Here is a 25,603-nt window from a genome sequence, read left to right as displayed (position 1 = left end):
TCCCACTGCATCTGTGTAGTCAGGAAGAGTTGCAAGGGATGAAGAGGCAGAGCCTTGAGTGTAATCACCCCATAACCGGTCACTCTTTCTAGCAAGATTCATTGCATTTTGTCCTTGGAGCCTTGTCAGTTGGGATATAAAGTACCACCACCATCAGACCTGATTAAACTTTTTATGTAACCATTTGATTCTCCCTTGTCTTTTCTTTGTCCCAGAGTTTATGGTCACTGCATTAATCTGCAGATACTGTAGAGACCTAGCTGGTGTCCTGTTCCTGGTAATGGGCTCCCTGACTCCAAATCCCGTTCTCAGTGGGATCAGAACTGGGGGTGTCACTCACATAAGAATTAGGAGTGAAAGTGATAGTGCTATTGTCCAGTTAGGACACCTTTTCTTCCCAGGTTCACTGACATGGTTACTCCACCAGGTAACCATAAAAGCATCAACTCAGGGATCACCTACCTCCATAAGTCTGAGTTCGATGGGAGTGACCTGGACTTCAAATACCTGGGTCCTAGGGGCAGCCCGCCAGAGGACAAGCATTGCTTCGCCATCTTGATTCAGGTGAGAAACCGACGTGCTATCGCATCCTGTGCCCCCATCCAGAAAGGAATTTGAGCACATGCTTAACCTTTAGCATGTATTCACCCCACTGACCTCAATAAGAGCTGTGGAGACTCAGCATCTGTCAAACCCTGCTCTGTGACTAAGTGAAGGCCTGGGCTAGCTGTCTGTGCAGACTATTGAGAGAATGCTATGCACCGGGTGCCTGCATGGGTGGCTCATACGAGCTAGCACAGCTGGTACTGGCCCATTCACTTCAGTACTGAGGAAAGCGAATGAGCTTCCCACAAGAGTGACCGCGGTCCTTATTTCCCCCCTTAGGAAACGCTGGAAGCCTTTACGGCTCAGGCTGCAAGCACTGGATGCTGGAGGCCGTTGATCACAGCAGCTGTGTGGACTGTCAGAGACTATTGATGCTGCATATGAAATAGCTGAATTAAGGAAGTAAGTATCACGATTTTCCTACGGGGAGAATAGTCCTACTGAAGTCCCATGCTGACTATTCCTTATAACCCTATTAGCCTCTGGGTACTTACAAACTGATGATTTAATAATTGGTTCCAGTATCTTCCCAGGGATCAAAGTTAGGCTGACAGGTCTGTAATTCCCCAAGTCCTTGAGATGAATCCTTTCGACTTTCTCGTTGCTTCAATAAGGGTAAAAACATTTCATTGTGACTTCATCATTTCAATTGGTTTCATTTAGACTTCTATGAGTGCAGTGTTACCATGAATTGGTTATCATTTATATCACGGAGCAGTGTGGGTAGCCTTAGGAACTGGTCCCAAGTCAAGTACTGGAGACTATTTGAGGACTTTAGGGTTCTAGAAAAGGCCTAGGGAAGTGTAATGAGTGCATCAGATCTTAAGGCTTAGTTTTCTGAAACGTACCAAAATACCAGAGAGTGACACTCTGTGTACTGAGAAGGTGGCCCAAGAGATTCTTGAGGCTGGCGGAGAGAAAGACACAGTATTTGATTCTGACATGCATGACACGGTTTTACAAGATGGTTGGTATGAATCCCTTCCAATCACAATCAGAAGCAAGGGTATTGGTCCTGACCGTCAACAGAGAAACATTTCCTGCGCATAACTCTTGTATGAAGTGAGATCTATTGAGCTGGAATGCTCTGAGAAGAAGAGGAGACATTGGCAAGAAATAGAAGAGATGCTCGCCTTTCATAAAGCTTGTCTTTGGCTGGTGGAGGAACTGGACAGAACATCCAGTACTGGGAAGCATGCTCTCTGTCATGGCAGTTTAATTCTTTTTGTTTAAGGTCCTGAAAAGACTTGAGCTCTGGCCGGTGGTTCAGCACAGAAGTAGGCTGAGGTGCAGGAAAAGGGGGAGTATATTAGAGATATGCATAATCTAGCTCTCCCAACCAGTTATGCAAGCAGCGATGGGTAGCTGCTCAACAGCCTTAGACTAATCGCTAAAGTAAGTCATCTCCAGGCCATTTGTCACTCTCTGAAGGTTAATTGTATTGGGGTTTTTTTGCACCTGGCATGCTTGGGTCTTATCAGGGGCCCTCTCTTGGCATATCTTGTATCCACCCCCTTGTGTCTATCCCTCTCGGTCCTTATCTTTTGGTGTGTTGCCAATATAGCCTGGGTGACAAGGGGATTAAAGTTTCTGAGGAGGGCAGTGCCACTGAAGTTATGTAAGCTCACTGCGTCCCAGCCAACCACGCTAGAAAACTGAAAGCAAGACGGGCCCTTGCTGAAAGCTAGATGCTTGGGTTGACATGCAGGCTCCACTGAAGTCAACAGGAATTTTGCTTGGGAATTCAGTGGGGCCAGGATTTCCCTTGGGTGTCTGAACTGGCCGTTAATGGATAAACAAGTTACATGAGGTCGGGGTGTGTGGGGGGGGGGAAATAAGCACCTTAGGCCAGATCCAGTGACCTAATGCACTTTCATCGACTTTAACAGGAGCATTCCCACTAACTTCAGTGGCCGTAGGTTTAGACTTATAGAGGTCCAGATTCTCCCCTGTGTTGGGGCTTCTTTGAGCCAAAAAGCTGCCGTAGCTAGCCATGGCAGGATCATCCCAGTGTAGGGGTATTTGCCAATGTCTCAAGGCCAGTGTAGCAATCCCTATGCATCCTCTGGTCTCCGTGTCTGGCACAGAGGGCCTGGCTGAGGGAAATGGGTATGGCCAGGCCTTCCCTGCACTCTGATGAGCCTCAGCTGCCATATTGGCCTGGGGCCACCTGAAGCTGTTGGCAGCCTGGAGCCCAGAATTGGGGAGGTGCAAAGGATGGAGACACTGTTGCCGAACCCTCCTGGGGTGGTGTGTGTGAGTCCCCACCTGCAGCACAAGATCTAGGCAGTAATATTTTTTGTTAACATTTTAGTTTGGTTCCTTCAAAACCATTTTGAGGGAATAAGCGGTGCCTGGCATTCTGCTGGCCCTCTGCTTCGGGCGGCATTTCGCCCAGAGGGAATTGGTGCTCTCCACTCCCTTAGATAAATGGAAGGGGATCTGGTTCCAACTTCCCACCCCCAGCCTTGGCACTGGAGGTGTTGATGCCCTTGAATAAATGAGCTTTTCTATCTGTTTGTTTTATTTTGTTTGTGGTTGGGGGCCCCGTTCTGCTGTCTTTTACGCAGGTGTTTAGGTTCCACACTGATAAGGACTTGCCTCTGCCACATAAAGCACTTCTGAGTTCCCTCGGTGGGACATTCCCTTGGAAGGAAAGATGGGAAAGGTGTTGCTGTGGGTCGGTGAGTAACTCTCTCCGCCTTTGCTGACTACGTCAGGATATAACTTCCCTGGATGACTGGTCTCAGAGGCAACAGCCTTTTGCCCAGGGACAGTGTGTTCTAGAACTGGTCCTAGCAGGTGTCTGGGTAACAATGTACATGGAATAGTTTTACTTGCTCTGGGACTGATTTAAGCATTGAAAGGCTCTAGTCAAGTTTATTTTTAATGCATTCTTCCTTTTTTGCAGGTTTGGCCATTCTGGTGCAGTTGCAGCTGGGTAAGAGCATCTTATTCTTTCTTTTTGTGCACAGGGTCCTGATGAAACTGCAATACAGTTAGAAAGAACAGTTAGCCAGACCTTCAGCTGGTGTCAATCGGTGTAGCTCGATTTCAGTGTAGTTATGGTTTCAGAGTAGCAGCCGTGTTAGTCTGTATTCGCAAAAAGAAAAGGAGGACTTGTGGCACCTTAGAGACTAACCAATTTATTTGAGCATAAGCTTTTGTGCTGAGGATCTGACTCACTGATCCCTCTTCATTATTCTTTAATGTTTCCCTTTGTTGGCTCCATCCATTTTTGCTCCTTCTAACAACCATTCTCTGACTTCGAGAATGGGCACGTGTCTTTCATGCACCTCGGTATTAAATTGGAGCAAGGGGCAATAAAACCAGTACTCTTTTTTTTCCTCTAATGCTGACCGATAGCTGAGTCTACTCACCCTGGGCCTTGGTTTCTAACTAAGCAAGATTATCCTGTCGATAACATAATTGTTCTGCTCTGGGCCCAATGTTTATCTCTGCGTTGTGGTTGGTTGAAAGGGAATGCCCCGACCTTGGTGATGTCTCAAAAACGCTGTTTATTGCTATATTTGTCATTGGGAACATGTGGGAACATGTCATTGGGAAGTTGCTTGAATGGGACATGTGACTGACTCCTAGATGTAGATGCAGAAAATATACATACCAGGGTAGCATTGCGTATGCAGAATTTGTGAGTAGAAAGTGACTGTTAAATGAAATCCCCATTCACACTCAGGACCGGTGCATCTATTTGTACGATCAGAAGATGAGCAAGAAAAGGCTAGAATTTCCTCGTTACCTCAGTGTTGTTCCATTGACATCGTGGATTTACTCCTGCACCAACATTGGTGAAAGGAGAATCGCATGTCTGATTCCACACTCAATAACACCGGATGTCTCCATCAAGAAACAAACCGACGTTTCCATCTTAATATCTGGAATTTGCTTTTCTCTTGCCAGGCTCTGCCTACAAACTTGTGTGTTACTTCACTAATTGGTCTCAGTACAGGCCAGAACCTGCCAAGTACTTCCCAAACAATGTGGACCCAAATCTATGCACCCACTTGGTCTATGCCTTTGCAACTATGAATCAAAATAAGATTGCCCCATATGAATGGAATGATGAAGACAGACTCTTCCCAGAATTTCAAGCACTAAAGAAAAGGTCAGCACTTTCCAATGTACAAGATTTAAAGCAAATTTTGCTTTTAAAAAATACCACTTGTTGCCAGGTAAAATTGAGATTTTTCTATCAGCAATGAAGAATTTCTTTATTAGAGAACAGGAATAGTTTAATAGATATCTAGCAGCAATGCTTTCATTAAGAGCTCTGTTCCACAACCTTCATGGGACTTTACTCACACAAGTAGTCCCGCTGATTTTGGTGGAACTGTGTAAGTGTGCACCAGTGTGAGTAAAGGTTCCATGATCAAGTCCTAAGGGTCAATTGTATTCAACCCCATTTTCAGATTAGTACATTTTGGATGCATTAGGTTACTCATGGCTGGAATGTGGTCTGACACAGGAGTCCAGTTCAAGTGTAAATTTTTTTTTTTTTACAAAAACACAGTTTTTAAACCAAAGAGGAGGAACCCTGTGGCTGGGCATCGCACAGAAATTTAGGAACTCTCGGTTCAAATCCCAGCTCTGACAGAGTTGGTCTCTCTGTGCCTCACTCTTCCCATCTGTAAAATGGGGATGCTAACATTTCTTTTTGTCCCACCCGTTGTGTGTCTTGTCTGTTTAGACTGTTGGCTCTTCAGGGCAGGGTCGGTCTGTTGCTATGTGTTTGTACAACACCTAGCACAATGGGGTTTTAATCTGGCTTGGGGCCTCTAGTCAACACTGTTACCAATACTGAATTATGATCACCAAAAAGAACTGAATAGGTTTTCTCAAATGAAAAATAATAACAACAACAAAAAGTTCACAACTGAGCCAAGTCTCAAACGCAACCAAGTGACTGCTGCTTACTGACCTTCCTTTTTCTTTTCTCATGTCACAGAAACGACAAACTTGTAACCAGCCTGGCTATTGGAGGGTGGAACTTTGGCACTCAGAAGTGAGAACTTTTCCCTTGACTTAATGACAAAGACGATGCTGAGACCTTGACAACATACAGCCTCCTGCTGCTCCTTTGGAGTCAGTGAGAGCTTTGCTATTGACTTCACGGGGGATAGGATTAGGCCCACGATGATGATGTGAATGACCAGATGTAAACTGTGGTAGTGACTGGGTAGCTGAAGAACTGGGTATTGATGATACTGTGGTTGCTGGTGACAATGGTTGAAGAAATAAGGAGAAGAATGGTGATGAATTATGAAAATATAGATAGTTAATGGTGATTAGACATTCATGATACGAATGGCAGGTGATTGTGGAGAATGGGTAAGCAGGGGATGGCTGGGAAAAGTTAGGTTGGATATTGCAGTGGTTGGAAATCCCAAGCGGATAATGGGAGCATTAAACAGAAAATGGTAGTGTAACGATGATGAGATAATGAAGATGGGTCCTGATCCAGTGGGAGTCTTTCCATTGACTTCATTGGATGGTGGATCAAGCTGATAGTGAAGATAATGGCTAGGAAAGTGATTAAGGGTACTCTGAGTAAACAGATCATGCAGAGAATGAGATGGTGGTACTAGTGGACACACGACAGTGGTAGAGAACAGGTTGGGATGAATTTTGGTGAGGATAGTTTCATGGTGGAGAAGGAGGAGGATAAAGATGAGGGCAGACTGAGATAAATACGCAGGTCTTCAGACTCTGGAGTTTGGTGATAACAGAATTTATTAATTGTGGATTATTGGGTACACTTTGCTAATGACAGCAAGGGAGGTGATTAATGGAAGTGGGTTTTAATTAGATTGTTATGTATTAAGACAATTACATTTATAAAAGAGGAACTGAACAAGTCTGCTGTTCCATGTGTTGATGGAGGGAAAAAAAGGGGGCCAAGTTGTCTAAGAATTATCCTCTTCCAGATTCACTGAAATGGTTGCCTCACCAGTTAATCGTAAAACGTTCATTGACTCGGTGATCGCATACCTCCGTAAGTTTGGGTTTGATGGGATCGACCTGGATTTTGAATACCCAGGTTCTAGAGGTAGCCCCCCCGAGGACAAACATCGCTTCACCATCTTGATTCAGGTGAGTAACCAGTGCGCTATCTCAGTTATTCTGTATATAAGCTGGAGTGAGTCAGATCTGAACCACCAAGCTGTGTATCAGCAGCGTTTACATTGGCACTGCATTATTTTAGTTCACCTTTAGTTCCTTGAGTCCAACTATTGTGGACATATGGTATCAGACCTTGTTTAAGATACTATTCCATCTTGCAAGGGCTTTGGGGACAATGAGACATGGAAGGAACCTTGTGAAGATCTTTAGGAGTGTATGGCAAAGGGCAGGTTGCGGGGCTGTTTCTAGATAGATATTCCCTGCTAGACAGGAATGACATTTTTACAAGAATCACTGCCAACGCTCTCATTTCCATTTTCAGGAAATGCTGGAAGCCTTTAAAGCTGAGGCTGCAAGCGCTGGACTCCCAAGGCTGTTGGTTACCGCAGCGGTATCTGCTGGCAAAGGAACTATTGACGCTGGATATGAAATTGCTGAGATAGGGAAGTGAGTAGACTGGTTCCCGCATTGTGCTTGACATGCGATTGGCCTGGTTCTCTGCTGCCTTGCCCCTTGCCTCATCATTAGTACCCATGCAAAATAGGTGGGTGCAAAACGCTACTAAATCCCCATGGTAGCATTTACACTCCCTTTGGGCAGGCGTAAATGACAGCATAAGGTTCTAGGCAATGGATATTCAGGCCCAAAGTCTTGTGCATCCTTTAGGTCAATGTGGGATGATGTATTGTCTGCTGACTCATTTGTCCATCAGGAAATCATATTCCTAACTGTGTTTTCTTTTTTTGCTTGTTTGTTTCATTTAATTTAAACCAGGCTTCTCGATTTCATCAGCGTGATGTCCTACGACTTCCATGGAGGCTGGGATTCCTTCACAGGGCACAACAGCCTGCTCTGTGAAGGCTCTGCCGACTATGGTGATTTCAAGTACTTCAACTGTGTAAGGGAACAGACAGCAAACTCCCTTTTTATTTCTCCAAGAGGGAGCTGAGATAACGGGCACTGGTGGTAAAAAGGTTTTCCATTTGGATCTCTGCAGAAATATGCCATGGAATACTGGAATGATAACGGTGTCCCAGCCGAGAAGCTCCTGATGGGATTCCCCACCTACGGGCGTACCTTTAGGCTTAGCAGCAGTGACACATCTGTGGGTGCCCCAGCCTCTGGGGCTGGGTCTTCTGGGCCTTACACCCGGGAAGCTGGTTTCTGGGCTTATTATGAGGTGAGAAGCTTGAGAAAATTACATTTTGTGGCCCAGATCCTGAGCTGATGTAAACTGAGCTAGTTCCATTAGTCCTGGTTCTCAGGCGAAACTAAGACGCCTTTACTTCTCTCTGGCAGTGCAAAGGGGCCGTATGCTCACTTTAAGGGCCCCTTTACACTGCTAGAGAGGTAGAGGGTTCTGAGTGTAAATGTGAATCAGACCCATTGATTTCAATGGAGCTATGCCAGTTTGTAGCCGCTGAGAATCTGGCCCATAATTAGTGTTTTATGGCATGTACTTTTATGATTTATAGGTGACATATTTCTTTTTTGCTTAGGTTGGTTGCTGAGTTTCTATCTCTTGGTTAAGCTTCTCTCTCTTCCTGTACAGTGGACAGATTCTCTTCCCACTTACACTAGTATTGTACTGCAGGGACACTAGCAGGCTAGATCTTCAGGTCTGGAAGAGCTCCATTCAGCTCCGGTCCCAAATGGGAGGTGGGGCAAACGTGGCTGTACCACCCCCCTTTGTGTCCACTTCTTCTCCCCTATTCCCCAGGCCAATTCAGTCCCTGATGCAAATTAAGGTAAGGCTGCTCTAAGCTACTCTTTGCTGCTGCAAAGCCTAAGGGGCTATTCTGGGGGATTGGAGTATAGCTGTGATGTGATCACCTTCTCTCCTGTCAGCTGTGTGGCCTAGGGGCTGCAAGGAGGTGGTAAGGCAGGGTACACCAATTCTACACCACCAGAGTAACTCCTAGCTGACCACTTAGGCTGCTGGATTGCAGACTAAAAGGGGGGACAAGATCTAGCCCATTGACTTCACCTTTTGGCTCCTGAACGAGGTCCACTGTGTGTTAACCCCATGCTGTTTTGGCAGATCTGCACATTCCTAAAGACTGCTCAGGTACGATGGATTCAGGACCAGAAAGTCCCCTATGCCATTAAGGGGAATGAATGGGTTGGATATGACAACATGTGCAGCTATAAACACAAAGTAAGACCTTTAACATTTTAAAGTGAGCTTTACTTATGCTCTGCTCCTGCTATTAGGAAGCACTTGGCTTAAATTCCGTGCATTTCAGAGTCTCTCGATAAAGGGAGATATTTTCAGCCTCTTTCGTATTGCACTAAGGCACTGTGAATGTGATGGGAATGTTTCCCAAAGCATTTATTTTTGAGCTGGGGCTTTACTGCCTAGAAGTTATGTGATCTATGGCTGTCTAGCCAGTTACTGGTTTCACTGTGTGTGTGTTGAAATTCTTAAAGGAATTCTTAAGCCGCTGTGGAAATTTTATTGATAGTTGTACGAATTTTTTTGATAGGTCAAATACTTGAAGGAGAAACATTTTGGAGGTGCCATGGTGTGGGCTATTGACCTGGATGATTTCCTGGGCTCTTTCTGCAATGAAGGAAAGTATCCTCTAATAAGTGAGCTGAAGAGACTCCTCGAAACAAAAGGTAAGAAGGTGCTAATGAGTATTTCAGGCCTATATAATTAGGAGGTTCAGTATATATTTGTCACACTGCTAAGGTGAAATTCCCTCCTCTGCAGAGGGCCAGAACATGGACTAGTTCTCAATATAGCTATTAAGTAGAACATAAGCACTGCCTGAATTTTTGGTTTTGTGCTAGCCCTCTGCACAGAGGTGAGTGTCGCCCCAAAACCACATATTTGTAGCTGGATCTCCTGTTTCCATTTGCACGCCTATAAAAATGCAAGTGCTTGTCATGTGGTAAATATGAGTTTTAGAAAACTGCTGATGAGGCAAAGTTCAGCATTTTGCTATGTGTGGTGTCTTAACTCTGAGCCATTATATAGCACTTTACATTTTGGAAGAGCTTTGTAAGATAGTTAATCCTCACAACATATATAAGGCAGATAAATATAACTTGCCCTGTTTTACAGATGGGGAAATTGAGGCACTGAATTGTTACGTGACTTCATCAAGGCCATGTTAATCCAGAGGCAGGATTAGACGTCTAGACCATGTCTCTGAAACATGCTTGTCAGTGTGTGAACCATGCCCGTTCTGTGCCTGATCTGCAGAGGATGTGAATCTGCTACAGCTCTTACCTGTGGGGGTGGGGCCAGTCCTTCAGCTCAAGTTATGCAGGATCGTGCTCGTAGTCCAGGAGCCCCAGGTGATAAACAAGATAACAGCCATTACAAGTTATGAAGCACAGAGTCCAGAAACATAGACAGGCACACAGGAATACATGTGTAGATGAAATCTGGCTGAATCCATGTATCTTAATGACTTGTTAATTATTCATTTTAGATCCGATTGTGCCCAACTGCCCAACAGACATCCCTCCACCAGACCCCACACCTTCTCCAGACGACAGTACAACTACCTCTCCAGTTATTCCCCCAACTGAGGGGGGAGATGGTTCATTTTGTGCTGGTAGACAAGATGGTACCTATGCCGACCCCAAAGATAATACAAAATTCTACATATGTGCTGGAGGCAGGACTCACCACTTTACCTGTGCAGCTGGCCTCGTCTTTGATGAGAGCTGCAAGTGCTGTAATTATCCAAAATATTAACCCCAGTCCCAGCTCAGAACAAACACTGATGAGTAACATACTGTAACTCGAATCATTCCCGGCAGAATCCCTCTTGCCCTATTAAAAAAAGCCAAGTGGTGGCGATAAGGCATTAATATGTATGTTGTCTGTCTGCTGTGTGATTGGTGACCCTGTTTTTAACAGTAATAAATAATAATCTCTTTTATATAGTGTCTTCTCTGCTAATGCATTGCAAAACTACATAGGCAAGATATTCAACACAGGCTGAGCCTGGCTTAGTCAGATATTTCCTAAGACATCTTTCTGCGGTTCAGATTTGTGTCCTTCTTCATCTCAGCTCATATAATTTTTAATAATAATAATTAATAGTTATCTCACTTTTCTTCCCTCAATCTCAAAGGAAGGTAAATAGCCTTATACCCATTTTACAGATGGAGAATCTCGTGCACAGAGAGTGGAAGTGATTTTCCCAAGATGACGTAGCAAATTAGTGCCCAAGCTGAAAACGCAACCTAGATCTCCTGATACCCAGTACAGTTCCCTATCCCCTGGGCCGACCAAGTCCTTATTTGGGGATTTACTTCCCTCCCCTGCTGGTGAAGGTTCCACAAGACATCTTCACGCAGTGGTCGAGCCTGCTTGGAGAAATGTGGGAAATGAATAGCTGCGGTTGTTGTATAGCACAGCCTTGCACCCAGTGGCACAGTCCACTACAACCTATAGCTCCTAATGTGTGTTAAATTATCTCAGGGTGCCCCTTTAAGCATCAGAAGACTTCAAGATAATGAAGGTTCCTGCGGCCGTAAGTCACGATAGAACATACATTGGGAAGACAAATCATAGTAGCAAATCTCATTGAATTCAAGTGGGTACCTTGAAGCATACATTTATCTTTCATAATGACCCTAGCTACTTAACAAACATAAAAAGCACAGCTTGGCCCTACTTCTCCTCTCACTGACCGCTGGTGTAAATCCTAGAGTAACTTCACTGGGCCAAATATAAATAATAAAGATAATAGGAGCGACGCAGTGGTAAAACTGGTGTAAAGGAGCAGAGACTCAGGCCCCTGGTCTAGAGGGGTTCTTGACAGGCCTCCTCAGAAAGAAGGTGATAAGCTCTATTCTATTCAGTTCTTATGCTGTGTTCTCATGCCATAGACTCTAGTTTAGGGTATTTTTAATTCACAGAAAGGACCCTAACAGGAAGACATCTTTGCACCTGCTACCTCTGCTTTTCAGACCAGTTCATGGAACGTAATCGCCAGGAGATTACCCTGCTGCTGCAGGTTTGATTGCATTGGCTTCTGCCAGCTGGCTGGCTGCCTGTAAAATACCAGCCTCCTAAGGAGTAACGTCTCATCTAGCCCATTGCTCTTGCTGTTCAAGGTTTTTAATGAAACCGAGGGAAATCACAGGTTGAGGGGGCTACTGTGTCATGCGTGTAACTGAGGGTGGAACTGGGGCTGAAAAAATCAGACATCATCCTATTGGTCCAAATCCTCAGCTGGTATAAATGGGTGTAACACCGCTTCAAATCAACAGAACCATTTACCTTTTACAACAGCTTAGGATCTGGCCAATGACTTAGAAGTGATCTCCGTATTTTCTTTTAAGACCTCCCATTGCCTGTCTTCCCTTGGAGGCTGGAACTGAACACAGGAACCAGGCAGTCACTTCACATGAGTTTCAGGAATGGCGGGTTCATTGTCTGGGTGGTTATTTCCACTTGCGGATCCATCGTTGCAGCAGGGAGTAGGCGTTTGGTATCTTTCGCCTCTCTGGACAGTCACAGTGTAGGCTGCAGATGAGATATCTCAGAGGAAGCATTGTTTGCTTCCCATATTCTCTCCTGAGAGTGGCAAAGGGAAAAAAAATCTGGGGGATTTATCATGACCTTCTATATAAACCTGTTCAACAGAGATTTGGGCCAGATCCCATGTGGGTGTAAATGGGCCCAGCTCCATTGACTTCAGTGGAGCTATGTCAGTTTACACCAGCTCAGGATCTGGCTCAAGATGTCATTCAGGTTGAATAAGTATAAACGAGGCTCAGTTAGGTCCACTGGGTCAGAACTTGACCAGGAGCCTTCTTTGTCTCTAACATCTTGCCATATCCTTCTACTCATCCATGAATTTTAGTCTTGGTGAAACGGAGGAAGAAAAAGTTGAGAAGGGTGAGATACAATCATACTGGACAAAGGTGTGCACTTAGAACATGACATGGAACAGAGTGGCAACATTAGAGGGATCTCGGACAAGATCAGGGAGCTGGAGGTATTGGTAGATGAGAAAAGATGAAGAGAGCTAAACAACCTATACTGCAGTTTGGCTCCACAGTGAGTAAAAGGAGGAGCATACTAGCCTACAAACGTATGAAAGGTGTAAACCTTGAAGGAGGAAGCGGAATGATTTAGTGCAATACCCCCTTGGGTTATGCTAGGAGCAGTGGAAGAAAGGGAAGATGAATATCAGGACAAACTTCATGCCACTCTACTTCTGTAAATGGAAGGAGGCAGATAATTAGTAACTGGGGCACTTAACCAACAAGGGATGAGAGCAAGTGGCAAGACATACATTTCCATTCTGCCTCTCTTTCTCTGTCTTGTCTTTTTATACAGTGGTTTCTAGGGCAGAGACTCTCTCTTACTATACGCCCAGCACAATCAGTTAAGCCTTTAATTGTTACGGTAATATTTAATAATAGTAATTAATGCATGGATAAAAGTGCAAAATAATGGCACCATGGTACATTGCACCACACTCTGTGATGCCTGGCGAGCGCTCTATGCTGAATTATGCAATGTAAAAGTGGTGGAGGAGTGAGTGGGCCGCTGACTGGCCTGGTAAATGGGGTAAAATTGATCAGAACTGCTGCTCTTACCTAAGCTGGTGACTGCTTTAGAACAAGTTTTACCAGCTGCCTTTTTATGGCGCAATTCTGTTATGGTTATTTCCTGAAAACATTGGTCTGATCATGGGGTTTATGAGGGAAAAATGCAGGAAGTGGGGAGTTAACAAATGCGAGCTCAGTATGTATATTTGTATGGGAGTGGATATCCTTCCTGTATATATAATAGGCAGAGGCAGGCAGCAGAAAGAAGCAGGTAGCTACCCTGGGTTATGCTGCTGGGATTTGCCAGGTCAGTGGTTGTATGCAGGGCATATCAAGGAGGGGTTCATTTAATTTTAGCTTTGTTTTGTGAGTTGAATTGTAAGTTGTGGCAACAGGTCTAAGTTGGATACAGGAGACTCTAGAAACCTAAATGTAACTTAAAATGCATGATTTATTTTATAGGTTTGGTTTTAAAAAGATTTTTTGCCAAGTGCATTGAGAAAGTATGTGTCTTATAACCGCACATTATACGCTTGCTTTTATGTGTGCATAGCTGCTGCAGTTATTCCCATGTGTTTTTAAACTATTGTTAGCAGAGCACTAATATTTGTTCTTTCCTGTTTCAGTCCTGTCCGCACTAGGACCCCGTTCTAAAATTTTACTTCATTGTTATGTCCAGTTCAGCTCCAACAGAGGGGACAACATTGGGAGCAGTTGTACTGGGGATCACTGGAATTTCAGCTGCTGGGTCACCTAGACTTATACAGTATTGAGAAGAGTTGCATCAAACATGGGCAGCTGCCTGGACCCCTGTCTACCCTGCAACTTCCACTGTTGCTCCCATAAAAAGAAAAAAGAAAAGGAGTACTTGTGGCACCTTAGAGACTAACCAGTTTATTTGAGCATGAGCTTTCGTGAGCTACAGCTCACTTCATCGGATGCATAGCATATCGTGGAAACTGCAGAAGACATTATATACACACAGAGACCATGAAACAAAACTTCCTCCCACCCCACTGTCCTGCTGCTAACAGCTTATCTAAAGTGATCATCAAGGAAGGCCATTTCCAGCACAAATCCAGGTATTCTCACCCTCCCCCCCCCCCCCCACAGACCGTGGGGGGGGGTGGTGAGAAAACCTGGATTAGTGCTGGAAATGACCCACCTTGATTATCATGCGCATTATAAAGAGAGGTTTCAAAGAGGGATGGGCTATTACCAGCAGGAGAGTGAGTTTGTATGTGTGTCTGTGTGTGTGTGTGGGGGGGGGGGAAGGGTGAGAATACCTGGATTTGTGCTGGAAATGGCCTTCCTTGATGATCACTTTAGATAAGCTGTTAGCAGCAGGACAGTGGGGTGGGAGGAAGTTTTGTTTCATGGTCTCTGTGTGTATATAATGTCTTCTGCAGTTTCCACGATATGCTATGCATCCGATGAAGTGAGCTGTAGCTCACGAAAGCTCATGCTCAAATAAACTGGTTAGTCTCTAAGGTGCCACAAGTACTCCTTTTCTTTTTTCTTTTTACGAATACAGACTAACACGGCTGTTACTCTGAAACCTGTTGCTCCCATGTTTCCTATACAAGTCTTTCTTTTTTTTTTCCCCCTTCCCATTTATAGGTAATTCCTGAAGCCAAAATCTGAAGCTGAGGTGGGGAAGATGCTGCTATGGGCTGGTGAGTAAATCTGATCCCTTCCCAATGACACTTTAACCATTACAGTTGGGGAATCCTTGCCCAGGAATTGAAAGCTGTGGATGAGACTCAAACAAATCTGTCGCCTTTCTAACGTGTTATGCAGGAGGTCAGACTAGATTTTCTAATGGCCCCTTCTGGCCTTCAAAATCTATGAAACAGCAGCATCCTACATGGGGATGTTTCAGCACAGACTTTGCTCTAATGGATTTTGGCTACCTTATGCTTAATGGGTAAGATTCACCCACGTGCAGAAGGCCTATGCAGCACTTTGAGGGCGCGAATGGGGGTTTAAATGGTGCTGGCCCCTCTGCGCAGGAATGAATTTCACCCTAAGTGAATGGGTGCCAAGAGTACGAAGTACCAGACTGACTTATTTTCTAATGCATTTTCATTTGGTTTGCAGGCTTGGCCATTCTTGTGCAGCTGCAGCTGGGTAAGAATGTCTTGTTCCCTGGTTAGGTGTCTGGGGGCCGATAATATAAATAGAGACAATGGGTCAAATCCCCAAGTCCCTGTTCAGTTTTCACCCATTCCTACTACAGGCAAATCTGTCACTGAAGTTCATGAGAATTTTGCCTAAGTGAAGACTGATGACATAATAATCCTCTCCCAATGGTGCAACTCCATTGCCTTCGAAGGAGCTACTCCTGATTTACACCAGTGCGAGAGTAAAATCAGGCACTGAATATGGACTTTAGGACTGGCAAAGGATGAGAAAGTGTTACATAGTCTTGACAAGGGCAGGGGAAGCTTTAAACTAACCTGGTGTTTCCACATGGAACGAACATATGTATAACTTAGGGCAACTGAATGCATCCGATGAAGTGGGCTGTAGCTCACGAAAGCTTATGCTCAAATAAATTTGTTAGTCTCTAAGGTGCCACAAGTCCTCCTTTTCTTTTTGCGGATACCGACTAACACAGCTGCTACTCTGAAACCTGTCATTAGGGCAACTGGTGTATGTTTTACTTGTTGGACTCACATGAGGCCCTTTATTGAATTATATATTGTCTAAAACAAGGGTGCTGGTGCTGGGGGTGCTGCCATACCCCCGGCTTGAAATAGTAATAACAACCCAAATACATGGCTTCCATGGTTTCCATCATCAGCACCCCCACTATAAAAATTGTTCCAGCACCCCAATCTAATGTGAAAATGGTGTCATTTGTCTATATTGCCAGCCACACACATCTGTAATAGATAAAGTACCAGATGTCATATTGTCTATGAGGATGAAACATGTGTGTCCTTTCCACTACATTGTCTGCCGTGAACTGGGAAGCAAGAGAACCATGCAGAAGCACTGATGGGAATCTGGAGTACTGACTCCATTTATAGTTTGGTGCTTAGTAGCCAAGGAATGTTGGGCCAGATTTGTAAAGGTATTTAAGCCAGTGCCTAAAGATGTAGAGAGGTGTCTGACTTCCTGGGAGCTGGGTGCTTTGGAGCTTTTGAAAATCTTACTAGGCACTTAAATATCTTTAAAAAATCTGCCCCCTGCCCCCCACGTAGGGATTTAAAGTTTACAGCCCTGAGACATCAGTCGTTAATACAGTATATACAGATGAGACCATGGCTCACGAATTCTAACCAGTTGATTGTGTAGCCATGCCATGTTTGGGGTGGCTGTCAGCCCATGAGATTCCTAGATTTATCCCACCTATGACGTATTACTAACACCACTGGTGCCACTGTTTGTTCTTTTTTTTTTTAACCAGGCTCTGCCTACAAACTTGTGTGCTACTTTACTAATTGGTCTCAGTACAGGACAGGACCAGCCAAGTACACTCCAGAAAATGTGGACCCACTCCTGTGTACCCACTTGATCTATGCTTTTGCTGGGATGAATAACCATAAGATCACCACTGTGGAATGGAATGATGAAACCCTCTACAGGCAGTTCAATGCCCTAAAGGAGAAGTAAGTAACGTCTAATGTGTAGAGGATTTTAAAAACTAGTTCATTTAAAGGTGACCTATAAATGAATAACATGGGGTTTTGTGCCCCTTTTTGCTTCCTTGTGTTTCAGGTTTTTTTCCTGCTTGTTTTTTATTCTTAGAAATAACCAGGATGTCAAAATCATATTTTCCCTTAGTTTTTAGTTGAAGGACTTTTGAGTGTTTCAGAAATGTGGATTGGGAAATGTGTTTGCAAAATCCTTTTCTTAAAAAGAGCATTTAGTTAAAGCAGCTATTAGTAAAAACAAACCAAATCCAGAGTTTTATACAGTCTAAGTACAAATCATTTCCCCTACCAATTAAAAAATAAGTCTTCTCTGGTATCTTTCATGTTATAACCCTGCTAGTTCACCGGCTGTGCACAGAATTTCCTAGGATAGACAAGGTCTGAATACAAAGAACAATCAGGGCCCCAACAACCAAGAAAAAACAAACAAAACCAATCAAAATGTAAACCTTTTCCAAGAGTTTTGGTCTTTGTTCATCAGCAAGTAGCAAAACAGGAAGTAAATGGGTTGTTTTCTTTGCAGTTCACTTGATAATTGTTGTTTAAAATTCTGCTTAAGGCAGGTTTAGATTATTCTGGTTGCCTCATCATACCATGAAGAAACACAGTAAACAGAGAGAGGTTTGCTCTGCAAAATTTAGAACTGGGTTTGCATTGCAACCCTCACCAACACCTAAGAGGTGTTCAAATCAGGAGTTCCAGAAAGGCCCTTATTATGATATTCAGATCCAGACTTCAATCCCTCAGAAATTTAGGAGGGGCTTTTTGAGTTTCAGGCCTTTGTTCGAACCTATCTCTAGATGTATCGGTGTTGAATCTGTGAATGCAAATCAGTTTCATGCCAGTAGACTTCAGTGTCCTGAGCAAAGGATAATGGGCAAGGTTCTGACCTCAGTCAGAGGGGTGTAAACTTGGAATAACTCCACTAAGGAGGTGTGAATAGAGAAGATTGTTTAAAAGCTGACAATAGATTTAAAAAATAAATACATAATCATCTTTATTGACTTAATCTCCCCCCTCCCCCCCCAAATACTTTTTCCTGCTTTCTAGAAATAAGAAACTTGTCACGCTCCTGGCTGTTGGAGGTGGAAACTTTGGTACTCAAAAGTAAGAACTTTTCCCTTCATTTTTTAAGATGGTGTTGGTGACGGCAAGGAAGAGGGTCCTATATTCCTTTAACAGTTGTATTGACTGTTAACGAAGACAGTGGCAATCAAAATGAGAAAGTATAACGCTCAATGTGGGATAGAGGACATGGGTAACAGTAGTAATAACAACAATAATAATAATGCTTACTTCATCAGAATATGTCAAAACGTTTTACAAACGAGGTCAGTATCATTATTCCCATTGTACAGATGGGGAAACTGAGACACAGAACCATGAAGTGACTTGCTCAAGGTCACACAACAGAACAATGGTAGAGTCAGGAATAGAACCCCAGCTCTTCTGAGTCCCAATCCAGTGCTTTATCCATAAGAGCATGTGATTTCTTACTGCATGAAGAGGAAGGCTGATTGGCTGGACAGAACATTGGGCTGGGACTCAGATTTGGGTTCTATTCCCAGCTCTGCCACTGACTTGCTATGTGATCTTGGGCAAGTCACTTCCTTCTCTGTGCCTCGCTTTCCCTTAACACCCTTGGTCTGTCTTGTCTATTTGGATTGTAAACTCTTTGGGGCAATGACTGACTTTTACTATGTGTTTATACAGTGCCCAGTACAATGGAGCACCAGTTTTGAGCCTCTAGGTGATACTGCAACACAAATAATAATAATTATTATTCCAGAGTCTGGATAATGGGATGTATTTGGACTTGGCCAAATTTGATATATTTTTAAAAATAATTTTGATGGATAACATCAATGTTTATTTCTAAGAATTTTTAAATTTAAATTTTTAGAGTTGCATGAAATTATGGGGGGATGTCAGACAATTATTTAATGACTGTAGATGCTGAGATTCAAAAAGTTAAAGCTTTATTAACTCTTAAAATACAAATTGTCAACATCACATGTCCTTATATCAACAAGTCATACCTGTTTGGACTATTCATTGGCTAGTACATTTGTAAGAAACCTAATTCAGAAGTCTAAAGCACTGGATTTTGACTCTAAGAAGTTGTCGGGCAGCATTTTTCTTACTTGGTCTATCTGTAAATTTTTATTATTATTGCTGGAAACATTTTTTCATCAGTTTGTGTGTGTGGTGAAATCATAAGAACATAAGAATGGCCATACTGGGTCAGATCGTGGTCTGCCTAGCCCAGTATCCTGTCTTCCGCCTGTGACCAGTGCCAAATGTTTCAGAAGAATGAACAGAACAAGGCAATTATTGAATGATCCAACCCTTGCTGTCCAATCCCAGCTTCTGGCAGTCAGAGATTTAGGGACATACAGAGCATGGGATTGCATCCCAGGTCCATCAACAGCTATTAGCCAAGATGGTCAATCTTTCATGAACGTATCTAATTCTTTTTTGAACCCAGTTATATTTATAGCCTTCACAACATCTCCTGGCAATGCGTTCCGCAGGTTGACTGTGCGTTGTGTGAAGAAGTGCTTCCTTATGTTAGTTTAAAGCTGCTGTCTATTAATTTCCATGGATGATCCCTAATTCTTGTGCCATGTTAAGGGGTAAATAACAATTCCCTATTCACTTTCTCCAAATCTTTCATGATTTTATAGACCTCTATATCCCCCTAAGTCTTCTCTTTTCTAAGATGAATAATCCCCGTCTTTTTAATCTCTCCTCGTATGGATGCTGTTCCATACCCCAAATCAGTTTTGTTTCCCTTCTCTGTACCTTTTCCAATTCTAATGCATCTCTTTTGAGATGGGGTGACCAGATCTGCATGCAGTATTTAAGGTATGAGCGTACCTTGTGTACTGACATTTTTCTGATTTAAAAACTGAATCCTTCCAAGCCTGGATATATCTAAAGCCTATTGAATTCAATAGACAGACTCTCGTTAACTTCAGCGGGCTTTGGATCATGTGCTATGGGATAAATCCTACAAGGTGCTGAGCCCTCTGGTCCTATCCAGCAAAGCACCTAAGCATGTGCTTAACTTTAAGTATGTGAGCAGTGCAATTGCCTTCACGGGGACTACTCCTGGACTTAAAGCTGGGCTTTGCTGGACCGGGGTCTGGGGGCTCAGCACATGATCAAGCCTTATGCTTAGACCTCTGTTTTGTTAGTAATTGATGGTTAGATGATGAAAAGAGGAGGTAATGTTGCAACGATGTGCAGGGGGAAGAGATAAAGGGAAAAGGTTTAGAGAAATCTGATTACAAAAACAATAATGAAAAGCATTAGACATCAGCAGAGAGATAAGGCTGTTGAGATAATAGATGGTATGATGGAAACTATGGGCCAGGTCCTCAGCTGGCGGAAAACAACATAACACCATTGAAATCAGTGGCGCTACCTTGATTTACACCAGCTCAGGATCTGGCCATCTGGAAAGACTGGAGGAGGCGGGTGGGGCTAATAATGCAATCGTCAGACAAAAATGATTTCTTCCAGATTTACTGCCATGGTTTCCTTGCCTGCTAATCGTAAAACATTCATCAATTCAGTGATTGATTTTCTCCGCAAGTATAAGTTTGACGGGCTAGATCTCGACTGGGAATATCCTGGTTCCAGGGGAAGCCCTCCAGAGGACAAGCATCGCTTCACCATTTTAGTTCAGGTACAGGAGTACAGTCAATAGCATGATCCAAAGCTCATCAAAGTCATTGAAATGTTTTAGTTAATTGCTGACGTGTAGCCCTGTAATTTGTTAGTTGTGTCTGAAAAGTGCTTGTTTTGACATGAGATGAAGGGTGATCACAGACAACGTTAGGGGTATTCAAATTATTTGCAGACGTTTGCAAATTTTAAAAAAGGCCTAATTCCCATTAGATTGTTCTTTATCTCAAGTGAACAAGACTGACCGTTGCTCTTTGTTTTATACTTGCAGGAAATGGTAGCAGCTTTTGTTGAAGAAGGACAAAGAACAGGACGTGCAAGGCTATTGGTTTCAGCAGCTGTGTCTTCCAGTAAAGACACCATGGATGCTGGATATGAAGTTGCTGCACTGGGGAGGTAAGTCAAAATGATTTCTGCAAGGTGGCTAGCGAGAACATAAGGAAAAGTCTGTGCATTGTAGGGTCTGTTGGCTTAACTTTGGATGTAGTCCCAGTAGATGTTGTTAGGTAATAATCCTGAAGTTTGTCTGTCTTGCTCTTCTTTCCTATCCACATTAAAGAATAATCCAATGAAATCAACCCCAGGGTTAATTCGGATCCTAGTCCAATTTTATCCAAACCACCAAAGTTTGGGAGCTTGGAGAAAAGGTTTCAGTTTAGATCGCTCTCTACATCAAATGTTGTTATCCAATATCTAAGGATGATCCTGAAGGACTTGCCATCTTTATCACAATCTAGCTTGTCTTGTACTTCTTTAGTCTGGGTGTTCTTAAGCCCTTCAGAGTGAAGAGGTCTTAGTCTTTTAGGAAATGGATTCCTTACTGTGGCATTTGTTTTGTTTGCATTTAGGAGTCTTGATTTTATCAATGTGATGACCTACGACTTCCATGGAAGTTGGGTGTCGGTCACGGGACACAACAGCCCCTTGCACAAGGGCTCAGATGACTATGACAAAGTTCCTTTCTACAACTGTGTAAGAAAACAAATAACAATACAGGGCTAGATCCAAGTACCATTGAAGTCAATAGGAATCTTTCCACCAACTTCAATGGATCAGGCCCAGGGTTTGGTATTTGTCTGGGGTGAAAGTCATGTTACTGTGAACGGTTTTCTTCCTACAGGAATATGCTATGAAATACTGGCAGGATAATGGTGCTCCAGCTGAGAAACTCATTATGGGATTCCCAACGTATGGACGAACTTTCAAGCTTTCCACTACGAATACTGGGGTTGGTGCTCCAGCCTCTGGGGGTGGGTCTCCTGGGGTGTATACCCGTGAATCTGGCATCTTGGCTTACTTTGAGGTAAGCATTTCAAGCAAGTTATATCTATCGCTGGTTCTTCCATGGCCCCCTATTACTGTAGTGTCTGAGCACTTATCTTTAATGTATTTGTCCTCCTGACCACCCTGTGAGGTAGGGCAGGGAGATTATCCCTGTTTTACAGATTGGAAACTGAGGCACAGAGAGATTTGCCTGAGGTCACACCGGGGAGTCTATGGTGGAGCAGGGATTTGAACCTGGGTCCCAAGCCAGTGCGCTAACCACTGTACCATTCTTCCTCCATACAAGATTTCTAGAGCAAACTTGCTTTTTTATTTGTTTATACTTTTCTAGTATGTGACAGACATTTGTTGTAATGGACAGGACTATAGATTGCTTAAGTCATCTCTTCCCCCCCATACTTTCTGTTTAAACTTAGAATGTGTCCTCATATGTAGTGAATCTGGCTCACTGGCTGTTACTGACTTTCATTTACACAGGTTTGCACGTTCTTAAAAGGAGCCACCACCAGCTGGATTGAAGCGCAGAAGGTCCCATATGCCTTCAAAGACAGAGAGTGGGTCGGATATGACAATGTGAGGAGCTTTGAGATCAAGGTGGGTTCTTGTCATTTTCACAAGATCCTCATTAGAAAGCCTTGGAAACAGGAACACATAAGTGTCCCTTAGTAGATGAGACAATGCCAACTTCCGGGCAGAGGCATGGGGCCAAATCCTCAGACGATGTAAATCAGTGTGGCCCCCTAGAAGTCAGTGGAATGATGCCAACCTACACCAGCTGGGGATGTAGCCCTCTGAGCAGACCTTGTTAGGAATGGAGTGGTAGGGCTCACGAGGAAGAAGACTCAGAGCTCAAGTGGAGACATTACGTTTCTTCCTAAAGTTTATATAATTGAAATGGCACTAAAATACTATAGAAACCTCTCCGGAGAAATGAATTTATTTCAAGGCCTGCACTGTGATTGGTTAGACAGGCACAACTGGAAATAACAGGAGCTTTGAGTAAGTTTCACCTGTTCTTAGCAATCCCAGGTGGCTCCACCACACAAGGATGATCCTACATATATTTCACGGAAGTCTGCTTGGTGCATTCTTGCTGCACTGGGCACATACGGTGCTGCGCTGCACGCTGTACTGTAAATGTATTTGCGTGGGCCACTTTATTGCTTAGCAGATGCTATGCTTCCTCTGAAACAATTTCTGGTTACCTGGTATCAATGGAGGCAAAGTTAGAGGTACAAAAGACCTCATCTGAGCCACCCCTCTCCCAATTCAGTGTTGTTCCCTAAGGCACATTACTGCATGCCAGTTTTAAATAGCAGTGGACGTTGCACATAGCTGTCTGTTCTTTTTCTGCAGACCCAGTTCCTGAAGGAGAAGCGCTACGGAGGAGCCATGGTTTGGGCTCTTGGCATGGATGATTTCACTGGCTCTTTCTGTGGTGCAGGAGCCAACCCTCTTGTAGGGAAGCTGAAGGTTCTCCTTGGAAACTGAGAGCCAAATCGTTGGACAAGAAAGGAGCATAGCAGGGAGGGAAACATCATATTTATTGTCCAGGGACCTGATCCAATGTCCACTGAAGTCAAGGGGAGTTTTTCTATTGGATCAGGCCCTAGTTGCAGAAACGACTAAACTCTGTTTTTCCTAATCTGCTTTTTTTGGATTCAAACACCTGTAAATAAATCTTGTGCTGACAAAGCTGCCACGGTGTACCATGATGCAAGGGCCAAGCTGACATTCTGGCTGTGGAGCAGAAGTTACTGCATTCAGTCTGGTCCTTCAGACCCATTCCATATGCTGTCATAGTGTATGTATGAACCCTCTCACGAAACACCAGAGATAATTCTAATTATGTATAAAATATACCAAGAGAGACCGAGCTCCAAACCCCTTTGTCCCCAAACCTCCAAACTCTGGTGAAATTCTACATTTAGATCTAGCCCCATCTCTGTAGTGGGTCAAACCAAAACTATCAACAGCCCAGAAATTTGGAGTATCCAGAGGTGGGGCCCTGTTCCAGAAAGAGTTCAGATCCAGGCTTTCAGCAGATCACATAGTCTGGCTATCCCATTTCAGTACTGTGTTGATTCTGAATCTTGGGATTACATAAAATATGCTGTCCATGTTTTGCTTTGGAACCCCAATGTAATGTGTCTCAAAATGCTGTAGCATTCCTATAGTAAGCACTCTTGGAGTCCCTTCCTTTATAAATAAATGCAACCAAAAGCAAGAAAGTATTGCCTTATTCATGAGCGTGTTTTGCTTTGTGTTTGCGGCACCATATGAATTCCCTTCAGTTTTCCTTCCAACATCACAAAGACGAGCTATTTTATGGTTTCATCAGTGCCTATTGCAGGGTGTTTTGCACCTTCCTCTGAAGCACCTGCTGCACTGGCCATTGTTGGGGACAGGATATTGGACTAGATGGGCCATTGCTCATGTCCGACTTTCACTTCCCAGGTGAACAGGTGTTGGGAGATCAAGTTCCCAAGCCCAAAGAGCATGAGTCATCTTTATGCAGCTGTAAAGCCAGCTGATTTGAATGAGAAACAATTATTCTGAAAAACAATTGGTTCCTTCCTCACCTGAAGGACACAACTAAGCCTAGTGTGGGGAGATAATAATGTGGGGAGTCAGGAATAATAGCCTATGGGGAAAAGAATACATTGGGTTCATGAACATTACTGATACAATGCAAATTCCAGCCTTGCTTCTGTAGATATTTCTTCGGGGCTCTGTAGTGTTGTTTGCTTGGAAGAAAATCTGAGCGGCTTTTTAGCACACTACCTTGACTCCCAATGGCTGGCTAGCTCTTCTCCAGTGAATTCTTCAATCTTTTTCTAAAGCAAGTTCAAACACACAAGAGGCACCCTGGGCCTTTCAGATAACAGCATTTTCACAGTGTTGGCACGGTGTCTGTGCCAAGGAGGAGTGGTTGATAGAGCAGGTAAGGGAGAGTCCAGTGGCTGTAGAGATTGGGCCATATGTAATCTCAACGTAATTGTTTACCTTGTTTAACTTGCATTAGTTCTTAGTATCTTGTGCATTATGGTGATACTGTATTGATCACCCCTCTATACAAAACCTTCAACTCTTTTTCTTATATAACTTGTTCAGTTACACATGTTCAGCACAAGCAAAGCAAGAGGCCAATAGGGGTATCGTTGCTTTGGGGCCCATACATCCCATACAAGTTCTGCAACTCGTGGGCCAGCTGTATATCCCTCTCCACTGGTAGGCAAAAGGGGAGGGACCAAATCACCAGTTGATACCTACTTTAGCAGAAGAAGTGGAGTGGGAGGAAAATGATGGCTTGAGACCACCTTTCTGGCTACGTGGGGGCAATGTGTCAGGTTGTTTTTTGATGATATTTGTCTGTTACATCTTATGTGATGTTTCTATCGGTGGTCAATTTATTATTATTTATTTTATTACTCTGATTTATAGAACTGCTACATATAAACCAGCAAATGTGGCCCTATGCTTCAGTACCTATGTAACTTATGCCTTTGCCACCAAGAGCAACAATGAGAGAGCTCCGTACGAATGGAACAATAATGTCCTCGGCCCATGGTTCAATGGTCAGTAACTATTAGTTCCTACATCTCTGGGCCAGCTCCTCAGCTGGTGTGAACTGACGTCGTTCCATTGGCTGTAATGGAGTGACGCTGATTTACACCAGCTGAGGATCT

General features: G+C 43.6%; 2 protein-coding genes across 2 annotated transcripts; both read left to right on the top strand.

Annotated features, from left to right (window-relative positions):
* Positions 1-3,265: 3,265 nt before the first annotated feature.
* LOC141975471 (acidic mammalian chitinase-like) lies at positions 3,266-10,459 on the top strand. Its single transcript, XM_074935851.1, has 11 exons — positions 3,266-3,290; positions 3,518-3,547; positions 4,528-4,732; positions 5,573-5,629; positions 6,552-6,717; positions 7,070-7,194; positions 7,522-7,645; positions 7,745-7,927; positions 8,789-8,905; positions 9,234-9,369; positions 10,191-10,459. The coding sequence occupies exons 1-11, from the start codon at positions 3,266-3,268 to the stop codon at positions 10,457-10,459; spliced, it is 1,437 nt and encodes a 478-aa protein (XP_074791952.1).
* Positions 10,460-13,534: 3,075 nt separating this feature from the next.
* LOC141975554 (acidic mammalian chitinase-like) lies at positions 13,535-23,548 on the top strand. The gene is made up of 11 exons (XM_074936004.1): positions 13,535-13,582; positions 14,896-14,951; positions 15,376-15,405; positions 16,691-16,892; positions 17,988-18,044; positions 20,466-20,631; positions 20,902-21,026; positions 21,479-21,602; positions 21,751-21,933; positions 22,392-22,508; positions 23,271-23,548. Exons 2-11 carry the CDS (start codon positions 14,936-14,938, stop codon positions 23,403-23,405), a joined length of 1,155 nt encoding a protein of 384 aa, XP_074792105.1. The 5' UTR covers positions 13,535-13,582; positions 14,896-14,935; the 3' UTR covers positions 23,406-23,548.
* The last annotated feature ends 2,055 nt before the right edge of the window (positions 23,549-25,603 follow it).

The sequence above is a fragment of the Natator depressus genome, chromosome 21 (genome assembly GCF_965152275.1).
Source record: "Natator depressus isolate rNatDep1 chromosome 21, rNatDep2.hap1, whole genome shotgun sequence".
Classification (NCBI taxonomy): Eukaryota; Metazoa; Chordata; order Testudines; family Cheloniidae; genus Natator; species Natator depressus.
Note: the sequence above shows the minus strand (reverse complement) of the source record. Positions and strands in the feature narration are given on the sequence as shown.